The sequence below is a fragment of the Musca autumnalis genome, unplaced genomic scaffold, assembly GCF_047663935.1.
Source record: "Musca autumnalis isolate F117 unplaced genomic scaffold, ASM4766393v1 scaffold_5, whole genome shotgun sequence".
NCBI classification, from domain to species: domain Eukaryota; kingdom Metazoa; phylum Arthropoda; class Insecta; order Diptera; family Muscidae; genus Musca; species Musca autumnalis.
Genome location: NW_027412088.1, coordinates 86,142,159 through 86,156,971, shown reverse-complemented (window position 1 = coordinate 86,156,971; position 14,813 = coordinate 86,142,159). Strand labels below are relative to the sequence as shown.

General features: G+C 38.9%; 1 protein-coding gene across 1 annotated transcript; it reads left to right on the top strand.

The window, feature by feature from the left end:
- The first annotated feature begins 1,359 nt into the window (after positions 1-1,359).
- Positions 1,360-5,717, top strand: CCDC151 (Coiled-coil domain containing protein 151). The gene is made up of 8 exons (XM_073989457.1): positions 1,360-1,536; positions 1,605-2,074; positions 3,982-4,167; positions 4,226-4,731; positions 4,789-5,041; positions 5,106-5,192; positions 5,264-5,426; positions 5,500-5,717. Exons 1-8 carry the CDS (start codon positions 1,392-1,394, stop codon positions 5,628-5,630), a joined length of 1,941 nt encoding a protein of 646 aa, XP_073845558.1. The 5' UTR covers positions 1,360-1,391; the 3' UTR covers positions 5,631-5,717.
- Positions 5,718-14,813: the final 9,096 nt, after the last annotated feature.

Genomic DNA, 14,813 nt, shown 5'->3' with positions numbered 1-14,813 from the left:
CGTTGAAATAGTTTTGGCCAGAAAATTTGGATTTGGAACCATTGTGCTTTGCCACAAAAGTTCGAAAATATTCGGAAAATTTGTGCCCACGATAACTCCTGAAGGCAATAACGGATTTGGTCCATACTTTGCACATCGTAATATTTCTTCGAGACATAGGTCAGGCTTAAATATGGACTATATATGTCAATTCATTCAGGTACCTCCCACACACAATTTCGGAAAAATACAGTTTAAGTCCTGCTTTCGAATCGCCTTTATCTTTGCTGTAACTTTGTTGTAACAACTGTTCGAAGAACCTTTGAAAATTGTACCGATGCTTCTCTTTGTGGTCCTGTTTAAGCGATTTTCTGTTTTTCGTGGAAAAGTCCATGCTTCCTGACATCGTGCTCCAAAACATCTAAGTTATACGGTGACCAACTGAAATGACTGGTGGCCACAAAATTTTTCAAAAGGAATGAATACCAAAATAAGATGCACTTCCGAAATTGACTATGTCGGTCCATTCCTTAAAGTACATCCTCCACAACACTTTAGAGCTCCAAACCAAATATATTTGTTGTTGGCAAATTTCAAAAAAGGCTACAAAATCCATAATCCGTAGTTTCGATATTGTCAATATATGGACGTTTCAATTCATACAGACTGAGCGTATATCTCTCTGCAAAGCCGATTGATACTTTTTTACTTGTTATAATATTTTTCCTTATAATCAGAATTGAAACGGCCATAACTTTTACGCGCAATAACCAAAATTATTATCTCGAACAGATTTGAGAAGGGGAATTTTTTCTCAATCCATGTAACAAAAATCGTTCATGTCGCTTCAATGTCGATGTGTTACAAACGGATTTACAATTTTAATTATACCCTCCATATTATGGTGGAGGGTATAATTGCATGGACCTAAATATGTTACCTTAAAATTTAACTTAAGTCTATTTACAAATTTTCCATGTAGCAAGTGGTCACTTGGACTATATTCTTGCATTGTTACCAATTTGGTAAATATAACTAAAAACTGTGGGAAACGTGGACGAATTTTTTTAAAGTAGTTTCACTATTTCTAAATGAAAAGATATTACGGAAATATATAAGCATGTGTATGTGCGCCCTCATCACTTCGTTTTAGAAAGGGCGCTACCGTGGGTTTTTAAGTTTTTCTCAGGGTGGATTATCTTTACTCATTCCTTAACAAATCTCCACCTTCTATTAGTGCTTACAGCTTGATTCTGAATAAACTCCCTGCATAGCATATAATCGTAGTCATGCCGGCAACGTAGACAAAAATAAACAAACGTTTCCACTTAACTCCTGAAGCGTCATTTCATCGAATTGTTTATAGCAACCGTTGTCTTGGTCTTTATAAATGTTTGGCTACTGAAAAATCGATGAATGGAATAAACCATTTTATGCAAGTGCCACGATTTAATAGTAGTGTCATCGGACAAAAAACTTTTACGGAAAAAATGGACACTGATAAAGTTGATATCAATCAGAAAATTGCTGAAATTAAGAAACGTATTTTACTGGCAGGTATGTTTCACTTTATTTGCTTATTTGAACTCTTCTTAAAATAACATGCGTATGTAATTATCGGACAGAGGGTCAAAAGACCGCCAATCTGGCTGAGTGGCAGAAACAAAATCGCATCAATTGTGACACAATCTCTACTCTCAAGAAGGAAATCAAAGAATTAACAATAAAATGTGGTCGTCTACGCAATCCTTTGCAACGTTCCTTCATAATGAAAGAAACTCCAGCAACCACTGCTGTGGCAGTGCCAGGAGAAAAAGTGAGGAAAACTAGTTCAGCATTACCCACAATTGTTGTGGGTAAAGTTAGTTATCCAATTGGTGCAAAAAATGTTGATGATGCCATTTTCTTAACGGATTTGAAAATCACGGAAAATCGTAAACAATTGGATTTGTTGAGGCATCGTTTTAAATGTCGCAAGCAACATTTTGCCAAATTAATGGAACAGTATCGTGAGCTGGTGGCCAACAAAGAGGCCCAGGAACAAAATTTGGGTGAAAAACCGCCTGAGACATTGGAGGAAGATAATAATCGTAAGGTAAGTCGAAAGTCGTTGATGAAAGGGAAATCCACGGGTTTATATAAGGTTTGAAGTGGCTGGGGTATATTTATATATACTTTATTCCGACACAGTAAAAATTCCATTACAAATTTAGACTCCAACCCTTGAACAGATAAAAAAGTCGGCTATGCTTTCAAAATCATCTTTGCTTTATGAAATATTTAAGGGCAGAGGGATGAAACAGACAACTGGATTTTGATTGGGGCCAATGTCTAATTTTTGGGAGCGATGTCAGATTTCAAGGAAGGACATATGTAAGTCCAAAATCATTTTGGCAGTTATGTCCGGGCCCACTTTTTATACCCTCAGCATTATGCTAACTTTCATGAGGGCAAAATAGGCCTCATAGAAATAATAGTTTAAGACCCCAAGTACTTTTGGACGAAATCAGTTTGAGACAATTTGGAGTCGATTTAGCAATGTCCGTCCGTCTGTCTGGCTGACTGAAGCGCGCGATAACTCTCGATCGGATTGGTCCAATATTTGGCCTACGTAATGTTTTGTCAAAACTTAGCTTAAATTCGTAGACGAGCCGTATCGGTCCACTCCTTCAGGTACCCTCCATCCAAATATTCAAAGATGTTCGGAAAAATTGTGCACATAACATGCCCCCATTACGGCGATACACGGTTTTTTAGCGGCAAATCCACACTTCCTAAGAAAACAGATCGAAGGCTGAAACAACTCATGTGTCTCCAACAGATCAGTCGATTCGGTCCAAAATTTGGCCTTCGTGATATTTTGTCCAAACTTAGTATAAGTATGTAGATGGCCAATATCGGCCCACATCTTCCGATACCTCCCCCATATAAGTTAAAAATTTGTTGCTAAAATGGTGCGCACAATAACTCTCGAAGGCAGTAACCGAGTTGGTCCATACTTTGCGCTTTAAAATATTTCTGTGAATCTTCTATATAAATTTCGAATATGGACTATATCGGTTCACTCCTTCGGGTACCTCCCACACAAAATTTCGGAAAAGTGTCGTTTAGGAGCTGCTCCAAAATCGCATTGTTGTATCCACTTGTTAAGTCTATACATCCTGAGAAAATAGCCAAAAAGTTGTGAAAAGCACCTATGGAACCATGTGTAGGGGCTGGAGCGCGCGATAACTCTCGAATGGATCAGCCCATTCGGTCCATAATTTGGCTTTCGTAATAATTTGATCAAACTTAGTATAAGTTCGAAGATGAGCCATTTCAGTCCACTCCTTGGTGTACCTTTCCCACAAAAATTCCAAACTTTTGACTAAAATGGTACGTGCTATATCGGTTGAACGGAGCAACCGATTTGGTCCAAACATGGAATGTCCTAATATTATGTCCAAATGTAGTTTAACTTTGAAAATGGTCCAAATGGTCGATCTTGTCCTTAGGGTACCTCCCTCACAAAACTTCAACATTTATGTTTAAGTGCCGTTCACGGTCTGTTCGATTATCCTCTTGCAATTTATTCCGATGCTACTCCAGGGCCACAAGGATATTATGTTTTTCATGGGCAAGTCCATGCTTCCTTACGTAGTGGTCCAAATCCTCTAAGATGTACGTTGATTAGCTAAAGTGACTGGAGGGCGCGCTATCTATCGAAAAAATGACTCCCAAAATAAGATCCATATAGATCATGCCGATGCATTCCTTCAGGTACCTTCTACGCAACACTTTTGATCTTTAATCCAAATATATATTTTGTCGGCATGTCGTACGTCTAAAATGGGCCACAAAATCGGAAAACCTCCGAAATACACAATTATTGATTGTGTAACCGGCAGTGGATCTGCCCATAGATGTAAGTTTCAATTCACACAGGCTAAGGGCAAAGCCGACTGATACTTTTTTCCTAGTTTATGTTAGCTTTTGCTTTACTTTCCCTTTTTCACATTTCAGTTGGTCTGTCAATTGGAAAATCAAATTCATCGTACCAATGTCCAGTGGATGGAAGCAGAACACATTCGCAAAAAGTATCGTTCCATTGAAGCCTCCCTAATGAATGATGCTGAGCGCTTTGAAAAGAGCCTACGAGAATTGGAAGTTGCCTTGAGCGAGCAGCAACAGGAAATCAATCGTCTGCAGGTATTACAGAGACCATAAAATAGTTTCTGCCGAAATTATATTTCAAATCTCCTAATAGGAAATCCACAATGAAGCCATTGAAATGCGTGATTCAGCCAAGGTAATACTTCAACGTCAAGAACATCAGGCAAATATCTCACAAAAGACACGCGAACGACAAGCCATGGAGTTTCGTAAATTGGTGGAGCAACGTAAACTGGAATTGGAACGTATTGGGCGTAAATTGTTCTTTGAAGGTAAGACGGTACATCATCAGGACAGTATTGGTTCGGGTTCAGGAGAACAGCACACGGGCAAAACTGAGACTGAAGAAGATGAAAATTCTCAGCTGAAGAATGTAACTGGTGGTATGGAGGAACTTTTCAAGAATCTAATGGAAGTCTCAGGAGCCACATCACCACATGAGGTATTTGAACGTTTCTCTTCGCAGAAAGAGTCGGCTTTGCGTTTAAATTACCTAAGAGCTGCTGCCGAGGCAGAGAAGAACAGCTTGGAACAGTTGAGGGAAAGTCTGACCAAAGAATTGGAGTCATCCAAGTTTTCAGATGTAAAAGAGAAAGAAGTGTGAGTCCTACATATTGCATGTGAAGAAAGCTTAATAATTTGCTTTGCAATTTTTAGTAATCAAGAAGTCATTGAAAATATCAAGAGTCAAATAGCCGATTATGAAATTGAACGTGAGAAAAATTTGGAATCGGCCGAGAAAACTATGGATGTTTTGAAATTCATCAAGGATCGATTGTGTGAAATGATTTATAAGCTACAAGAGGTAAATGAAACGAAAGTGGAACTTAAAGACAAAGATGTCAGCATTCAAGTGCAAGAGTTGCCAGATTTCTTGGTACACAAGGCAGAGGATAGAGATTTGATACAGGTTATTTGAAACATAGACAAAATGTGAAAAGTATTTAATTAAAAGATGAATCAATTTCTTTAAGATTTTAAAATATAAATTAGAGAAATGCCAAGAATTGAATAAATTGCCCCAAGAATTATCAGCTGACAAATTAGATTTGGACATAAGTGTAAGTTTTGGAAGAGTTCACACACTTCTCTTCTTATAATTATTAAAATGATATTTCTTTTCATGTCTTAGGAGGAAGAATTCATGATGGCCCTGCAGCCACCCAAAAGCCCCTCAGTACATGAAAATGAAAAGCCAGCCGCCATGCCAATGTGTTACTATAATTTATTGGCCGGTAGAACTCAAAGGGCTACTGGAACTTTATCATCATCCCCCGAACAAGCACCAGTTGCGGGTAAGCATTACAAAGACTGAAACGCTCATAATTTGTTACAATATTTTATTATTGTTCTCCCTTTCATTTCAAGCTGCTGTTGGTAATGAAGAAGAAAGTGAGGTGCCATCCCGCAACTTCTTAAAACGTCAATCGGTATTAATAGTCGATGCCAAGTCAAGGCGTAAACCGTTTAGAGCTGCACCCGCTGCAAGAAGGAAGTAATAATGGAAATTGCGAAAATACAATTTTTAGTTTCATGAGAAATGAAGGAAAATAATAAATGATTTATAAAGGATGTTCTGAAAAATCTATTAGGGATCTTCGTTTACTGAGCTTTAGATATATCATAGGTTGATAGCCTTTACTTGCTTAGTGTAGGCAGAGAACTGCAAGAAACGGAAGTTGGTGTAGTAGGTTTTTCTTGTATTTGTGCATAATGTCTGCTAATATGACTCGGCCTCTAACAACAAGTTCAGGAAAGATGCCACTTTAATAGGATTTGTCCTTAAGGAAGTGGGAGTTTACTAGTTCGATAGGCAGGACATACTTTCAAATTAGTTTATAATTCTATAATAAAAAAAGACCAAAACGACACCTCCATTGGGAAGCTATGAGACGTCAAATTTTAAAATCATAGTCGGAGTGTTATACGTAATATTTTCGAATACGGAATACATTTGAAATGCAAGGATTAAAGGTATATTGTGTAGAATATATGCCAGAAATTCAAAAGGGCGAAAATTGGCTCCCTATTTATGTTATGCCCAGACGTAAACTTTCAGAATACCTGCACATGAATCTCCTTTTCTGCTACTCTTTTATAATCGCTTCGATATTTGTGTAATTTTGGTAAAAAAAAGTAAAAACTGCATGAATCTCAGCCAGGCCGAACTTTTTATACCTTTCACAACGAATTGTATTGAAGTAAAATGGAATAGTTAGTTTTCATTCAATTATGAACTTACAAGTCACTCCGCCTTTTTACGAAGAGTAGAATATGTTATACGGACATCGATGTTTTTTACCCAATGAAAATCCCAAATAGCAAACTATAGGTGCTCTACAGTAAAACCTTCGAAATAAGTCGGTGAAGACGCCACATCCAATCTCGGAGTATAGTAGGTTGCTCGAAAACAAATCCTAACCTAATGAGTTCTCACAAGCCTCCAGCTTGTCCGGTTGGGGCGACACATCTCTGTTAGGCAGAAATTAATAAAAAATTAAATAAATAAATAAATTTCCTCACTCCTGTCAGTGACAAAAATGAATGTCTCGGACGAACTGTCTGGCCACCGTGAGATAACCTCGAAGTAAGTGCAATGGTAGAAGAACACCGAAGGATATTCGGACAATTTCTTCGAGAAGACTATGGCACAAAAGAGCTGAACGTTGCTTCGTTATCAGGATATGATATCAGATCCAGAGATTTTTTAATACCCTCAGCATTTATGCTAACGGGGGTATATACACTTTCATACGGGCAAAATGTGCCTCTTCGAAATAATGGTTTTAGACCCCAAGTATGTTTGGACGAAATGTTTTTCAGACAATTTGGAGTCGATTGAGCAATGTCCGTCCGTCTGTCTGTCTGTCTGGCTGGCTGGAGCGCACGATAACTCTCGAACGGATAAACCGATTCGGTTCAAATTTTCGCTTTCGTAATATTTTACCCAAACTTAGTTATTTAGGCTATATCAGTACACTCCTTCCGGTACCTCCCCCACAAAAGTTCGAAAATGTTCGGAAAATTTGTGCGCACGATAACTCTTGAAGGGAGTAACAGATTTGGTCCATGCTTTGCCCATCATGAAATGCGTACCAGACTTAGATAAGGTTTCAATATGGACTCATTCGGCCCACACCTTCGGGTACCTCCCACACAAAATTTTGGAAATGTTCAGTTTAGGGCCATCTCTCGAATCGCTTTGATTTTTGTTTTAGAAACTTGTATTCACTGCCCTCCATACGACGGTATAAGTTTCATCAGGGGCAAGTTCATACTTCCTGAGAAAATAGCCTGAAAGTTGAAAAAAAAACCCTATGATACCGTGTGAGGTGGTTGGAGCGCAAGATAACTCTCGAACGGATCTGCCGATTCGGTCCAAAATTTGGCCTTAGTAATATTGTGTCCAAACATAATTTAAGTTTGAAGATAAACCATATCGGTCCACTCCTTCAGGTACCTACCCCACAAAAATTCAAAAATTATCGGAAAAATTGTGCGAACGATAACTCTTGAAGATAGTAACCGATTTGGTCCAAAGTTTGCACATCGTGAAATTTCTACCAAACATAGATGAGGTTCCAATATGGACTCAATCGGTCCACGACTTCGGGTACCTCCCACACAAAATTTCGGATAAGTTCACTTTAAGAACTGATATCGAATCACATTAATTTTTGTTGAAGCAACTTGCATTCGCTGCCTAAATTACGATGGTAAACGTTTTTTAGGGGCAAGTCCATACTTCTTGAGCAAACAGCCCGAAGAGTGTAAAAACCCCCTATGGCACCATATGTTGTGGCTGGATATCCACTTCCATAACGGGCAATGTCGATCCATTCCTTTTAGTATCTTTATCTTTATCTTAATCTTTAATCCTAATCAACATTTTTGTCGGTTCAAACGCCCAAAATTTTGAAACCCCCCTAAATACATACGTATTTTGTGAAAAAATTGTTTCAATATACACAGGCTGAGGGTATATCTCTGTCAGCAAAGCTGATACTTTTTTACTTGTTCCTTTCATTGCGTTACTTCAAGTATATGAAAGACTCGCAAGCGGCGCCAGGCGTTTTTTGGTTGATGACTACTCCAGAGAACCAATACAATCAGAACAACATCAGTGCATCGTCACCACCTGTAGCTGGAAGGGGGGTGGAAGGGCCATGAACCCCCATTGCATGGTTATGATCGACGATTGGCCATTTAAATAGAGTTATGCTGCAACCTGACGATGTAGGAAATTATAGATGGCACGTCGTTTACGCTCGCTGGGAAAAAACCCGACAATTGCAAATTAGACCCCGACGCATCCGCATCCATGATGACATCGTTGTCTTTGGGGGAACTCTGCCAAAGGGAATAATTAAGCTGGAAGGAACAATTTTGCTACCTGGAAGGAGTATTTGGCCATCGTGTGGGGAATTAGGAAGATGCCCCAATATTTAGAAGGATATGAGTTTCAAGCCCTGATGGACCACTAAACCCTCAAACGCTTGAACTCGTTCGATAAAAAACAGGAAAATTGAATGTCGCCACAGACGCGATAACTAGACAACCCGTGGAATCCTTGCAAAGGGCGGTGGCAGAATCAGGAGAAGAGTGTCCATGTCCGCCATCTCTGGAGTAGCACGATTGTAGTGCAACTAAATAAAAAAAAGAGGAGCTAGCTACTATGTAAGCATTAAATTACATCAGAGATCAGACCAGAGAGAGAGATCAGACTTCCTCCCAACGCGTTACTTCGAGTATTTGAAAGGTGAGATTCGTAAGCGGCCATGAGAATGTTCCGTGAGTACCCGTGCATTATGTAAAAAGTTATGAGACGTAGCAACTACTTCGAGGAGCGGAATATGGAGCGTACATTAATGCTTTACCGGGGTACCTCCCATCGATGGCCGAGGAATTAGAAAAGACAGGGAACAACATCGGCGCTTCGATTCCACCGAAATTCCGCCGACCCTGTTCCACCCACAACCCTGGGACAGAATGACGTCGTTTTGATCATGATGGAAATTTCGCCGCAGGCTGTCGAAACTTACTTACTTGCTTACTTCTGCTGGGAGTGAGTACCAAGAGGTACGTACCATAGACCTAAAAATGTGAACTTTGACCGCGATTTTTTTAAAACTCCCTCGATTTTTTCTTGTTTTTGGATTTTCTCATATTGTTGTTTCAGAATCCGAAAAAACTTCCGAGGTGTAAGCGGTTTTTTTTTTATTTTTTTTATTTTTGCCTTATTAAGGCGAAGGCCATTTATAGTGATATTTAATTAATTCTCTTTCGAGTTGAGCTATTAGGCCTTTAGAGATAAATTGAAAAATTAGGAGTCTACCGAAGTCCCACGCATCCAACCATTACACTACGTTTCACGGGTGGTAAAGCCGATCTTCAGGTGTATTAGGATGTTGTTGTTGTGGCAGCGAAGGCAAAGCTTGGAAACTAGTATATGGTAACATGGGGCGGCTTCACCACTGGGGCGCCTTCGCCAGCGCCGATTTTCTTGATAACTATAACTGCTGGAGAAATGTCGTTGAAGGGAAAATTGTGAGTTTAACGAAGATCTTTCATCTCCCATAAATTGGCATTTCTATCAAATATATGATTGCTAATGCACACGGTTTCATGTTTTTGGGGTATTGCGAAAAATATTCATGGTAGGTATATTATGTGATATCTTGTATACCTTTTGTGATATCAAAATTATATTTTATACCGTTAATAGACAACTGCTGAAGAATATAAATCCAGAGCTGGATGGTGTTGCCCTAAAACTCTCATCGGAAGCCAAATACCTCGGTGTTATCCTGGACCAACGCTTAAATTGGAAAAGGAATACTGAGGAGAGGGTTAAGAGAGGTTTTATGGCACTCTATTCCTTTAAGAACTCCATTGGTAAAAGTTGGGGTCTCAAACCAAAGATCATGCACTGGTTGTATGATACCGTGGTTCTCCCAATTCTTACCTATGGAGGGCTTGTCTGATGGCATGCACTCGGGAACAGTGCACTTCTGTCCAAATTATTTAGTGTTCAAAGAGCCGCATCTCTGCTAATCTCTGGTGCCATTAGAAGTACACCTCAAGCCGCCCTGAATGTGATACTGGATCTCCAACCTCTGGACATCACTATCAACTTTCATGCGGCGAGAACGCCTTTCAGGCTTAGAGAGGCAGGTATGTGGCAGTGTTCACGATTTGGACATGGAAAGGTCCTCTTCCCCTTCACCGATCTACTTGAGTCCAGTGGACCCGATCACATCAGTGATTATATACCCACTGCACTCAATTTCAACCAAATTAACGTCATAATCCCAAGCAGAGATGCCTGGTCTAGTGGTAGCCCTCCTCTTGGCGGTCTGGCCATCTACAAAGATGGAGGATGGCACAGGTGCCGGGGTCTTCTGCGAAAACCTACAAATTAAGCAATCCTTCAAACTCAACGATAACTGCAGCGTCTTTCAGGCAGAGATTTTTGCAATTAGGAAAGCAGCGGAGATGATCAAAGAACTTGGGAGTGTTCTGAAAGGACCGGTGACTATTTTTGTCGATAGTCAAGCGGCCCTTAAGGCTCTCAAGTCATGGACCATAAACTCAAAAGCTATCCTCGATTGCAAAAACGCTCTGCTTGAAGTACGCGACTTCGTTGATCTTTGTTGGGTTCCAGGACACAGTGATATAAAGGGAAACGAAGAGGCGGATGAACTAGCACGGGGTGGCTCTCAGTCGACTGACTTACCAGTCGAGTCATCTATCAGACCACCAAAGTGCTATTACATCCGGAAACTTCGAGATTACTTCCTTGAGAAGGCGGGGCAAAGATGGCAAATGGAAACTGGCTGTAAGGTATCTAAGGCAATCTGGCCCAGCTATTCTCAGCATAGAACCAACTCTCTTTTCTCACTAAATAAGTTAGGGATAAAGATCACTGTAGGTCTCATTACCGGTCACAACATGGTCAGGTCCCTAACTTCTAGATGGGACAACAGTAGTGTAGACTACTGTAGGCTATGTCAAGATCCAGAAGAAACAGAGACGGTCGAACATCTACTATGTAGATGCCCCTCGTTACTCACAAGGAGACATCGATTCTTCGGTAGATATGAGATAAATACTCTGACTTTCTTCTCCGACATAGACCCCATCTACTTGTACCAATTTGCCAAAAACCCCACATGGCTGGCAAACAAAACTAATTAATCATTGTTTTTCTTTCTCCTTTACACAGGGGGATAGAAATCGGCTCAACACTGAACAACACCCTCAGCGGCAACACACCCACATCACATCCACTACATCATCATCTTTGTCACAATCACAGCAGCCGCGCATCCATATACATTACTCATCGCACCCATCACATCAAACCACTTTACATCAACAAACCGGAATAGACCAACCACCTCATATTACTTCAGAATAAACCAGTCACCACTTTCAACACCCATCTTATAAATCAGCATACATCATCCTCATATCCAACCCATCAAAACCGCTCTACAATCATAAACTTACATCCACCATCACAACCTCAGCAACAACCTATAAACTCACATCCATCATCACAGCATCACCTACATACTCAACTTCACAACAAATCCGCAATAGTCCAGCATCTATCATCATCACACATAACCCAACCACAACACACAATTTCTTTAAGGATGATCACAATGGACCTCAAGGTCTCCGAGTGAAGTAGCTGCCAACAACGGTAGCTGCGCGTCCTAAAACCAAACCAAACCATATAATCCAAATAATTTGCATGATAAAAGTAATTATAAATGTCAATATATTAATATTATGAACTATGTAGGGGGTGGGGCGGCTACGCCATGTTAAGGGTGTTGTGGGTTAATGTGAGGAATATGCCGGGTTTAACTTAAATTGTTTATGCTATTGATATACCGCACTATAATATGAAGTTATTGTTATGAAGTTAATAAAATATTGTGCTAAACCTATCTAATTTGGCAAAATTTTCGTTTTTATGCCTAAATTCAAGGTACCTACTTCAATTAGCGGCTAAAATATGTTTATTTTTGTAAATTTTAGAATCATTTTTGATTAATAAATAGAAAACATGTTCCTTTTATGCATAATGTTGATATTTGAGGAGGAAGTATGGTAAATGCCAGTTTTAGAGTCCGTTGATATATGTCCTATGTCGATGGCGGAGCTACCACAATGGTGGGGAGGCTTCTCCACTTTTTAGACATTTTGTAAATTCTCAAAAATAATAATTTAAAAACAAAATTATAATCATATATATATCAAAACTTATAGTCAAGAAATGCTAATATTCTTGCCAAAAATAATATTTGCAAAAACTTTAATGATGTCGATATGAGAACATTTTGAACAAAAACGTGGCGAAGGCGCCCCATGTTGCCATATATATCGCACTTTATTAGATAAATGTATATGCGAAATTATGTCAGTTAATTGAAACTATAAAACTTTTCCTATAGTCCTGCTTGGTAATCCCATTTTTCAATGTTCACAAAAACTATGGTAAGTTTTATTCCTACATCGTTAGTAATTGCTCTTCTATATCAGAAGATTTTTTATTTTAGATTTGATCAACAATTATTGACTACTAAAGTTTTGACAAGTTGATGGTGGCTTGGCACTCAGTTGTCGGAGACCTAGGTTCGAATCCCAGCCTGGCTCATGCTGAAAATATTTTTATACCCTCTACCATAGTATGGAGGGTATATTAAGTTTGTCATTCCGTTTGTAACACATCGAACTAATCATTTGCGACCCTATAAAGTATATATATTCTTGATCAGGATAAAATTCGATCTAGCCATGTCCGTCTGTCCGTCTGTTGTAATCACTCTAGCGTCCGCAATAATTGAGATAGAGCGCTGAAATTTTGCACCCGAGGGTCTTTTTTCCATAGGCAGGTCAAGTTCGAAGATGGGCTATATCGGTCCACTCTTTGGTATAGCCCCCATATAACGGTACCTCCGGATTTGAGGTATTTTGACGTTCTTCGCCACATTTGTAGACCGAATTAGCTATAATTTGACACTTAGAGTTCCTGGAGACCAAGAAACATATCTACAAAACATTATGTATATAGGTCCAAGTTTTGGTATAGCCCCCATATAACGGTACCTCCCGATTTGAGGTATTTTCACATTCTTCGCCACAATTGCAGACCGAATTAGCTATAATTTGGGATTTGGGGTTCCTGGGGGGCAAACAACATATCTACAAAAAATTATGTATATAGGTCCAAGTTTTGATATAGCCCCCATATAACGGTACCACCTGATTTGAGGTATTTTCACGTTTTTTGCCACATTTGCAGACCGAATAAGCTATAATTTGGCATTTAGGGTTCCTGGAGGCCAAGAAACATATCTACAAAAAAGTATGTATATAGGTCCACGTTTTGGTATAGCCCTCATATAACGGTTCCTCCCGATTTGAGGTATTTTGAGTTTTTACGCCATATTTGCAGATCGAATTAGATATAATTTGGCATTTAGGATACATGAAGATCAAAAAGCATATGTACAAAAAAATATGGATATAGGTCCAAGTTTTGGTATAGCCCTCATATAACGGTACCTCCCGATTTTCGGTATTTTGTGGATTTTAGCTACAATTTTTAACCGAACTAGCTGTAATTTGACATATGAGGTTCTCTGAAGCCACAAAACTTATTCACAAAACATCATCAATATCGGTCCATGTTTTGATATAGCCCCCATATATCGGTACCTCCCGATATTCGGTATTTTGTGGATTTTAACTACAATTTTTAAACTAAATACCTGTAATAACGTATGAGGTTATTTGTGGCCACGAAACTTAAGGTAGGGTCACATTAGGCAAATATTTGCCGAAAAATGACAAATATCTGTTTGCTTCAATCTGACCAGCAAATATTTTTCAAGGGCATACAAGAAAACAGCTGATTTTGGGGAAACAAAACCATTTGCCAGCAAACAAAAAATTTTCCAGTTTGCCCATAATGTGAACACTCTTGAGCAAATATTTTTCACTCTTTTGTGCAAATATTTATTTGGTCTTACAAAAGTTTTGTAAGAGCAAACAAGGGCAAATATGTGCTAAAACACATTGTTGTCACCTATTAAAAAAGGATATTATGAATATAAAAATTTAACATTACTTGTAAATTTATAATACGAAGCGAATATTCTCTGATACTGAATGATGCCCAAAATCAATTTTTCCGAATTTTTTGTACCAAATTTGATAACATTTTAGGTGTAGATTTGTTAGGTATAGGAATAGGCGAGCTTATGGAAAATAGAACAGGCAAAACGCGAAATGTTATTGTGGAATCTATCGTTGATGGATGTCTTGGAAGTAGAATACCGCTATCCAAACCTATTTTGGAAAACCTCATAATTAGAGAAAATATTTCTAAATTTAGTCAGTGGGACTGCAAAAATGCCATGAACATTGATTTCAATGCTTGCATTACAATTAAATAATTATTTTGGTTATTATTGTACTACTTCGTGGATTTATTCTTTAGTGTCTATTGTCTTCAAGAAGTCGGCCAATTTTTACAAAGAAAACTACATCTTTATCACTGTGCGCCTCAACCAAATTTAAATGGTAGGTGCTTACACCTGGGAAGTTTCGTGGATTCTGAAACGCGTTGCCGTTTAAAGTTCATATTTTTTGGGGGTTTTTAG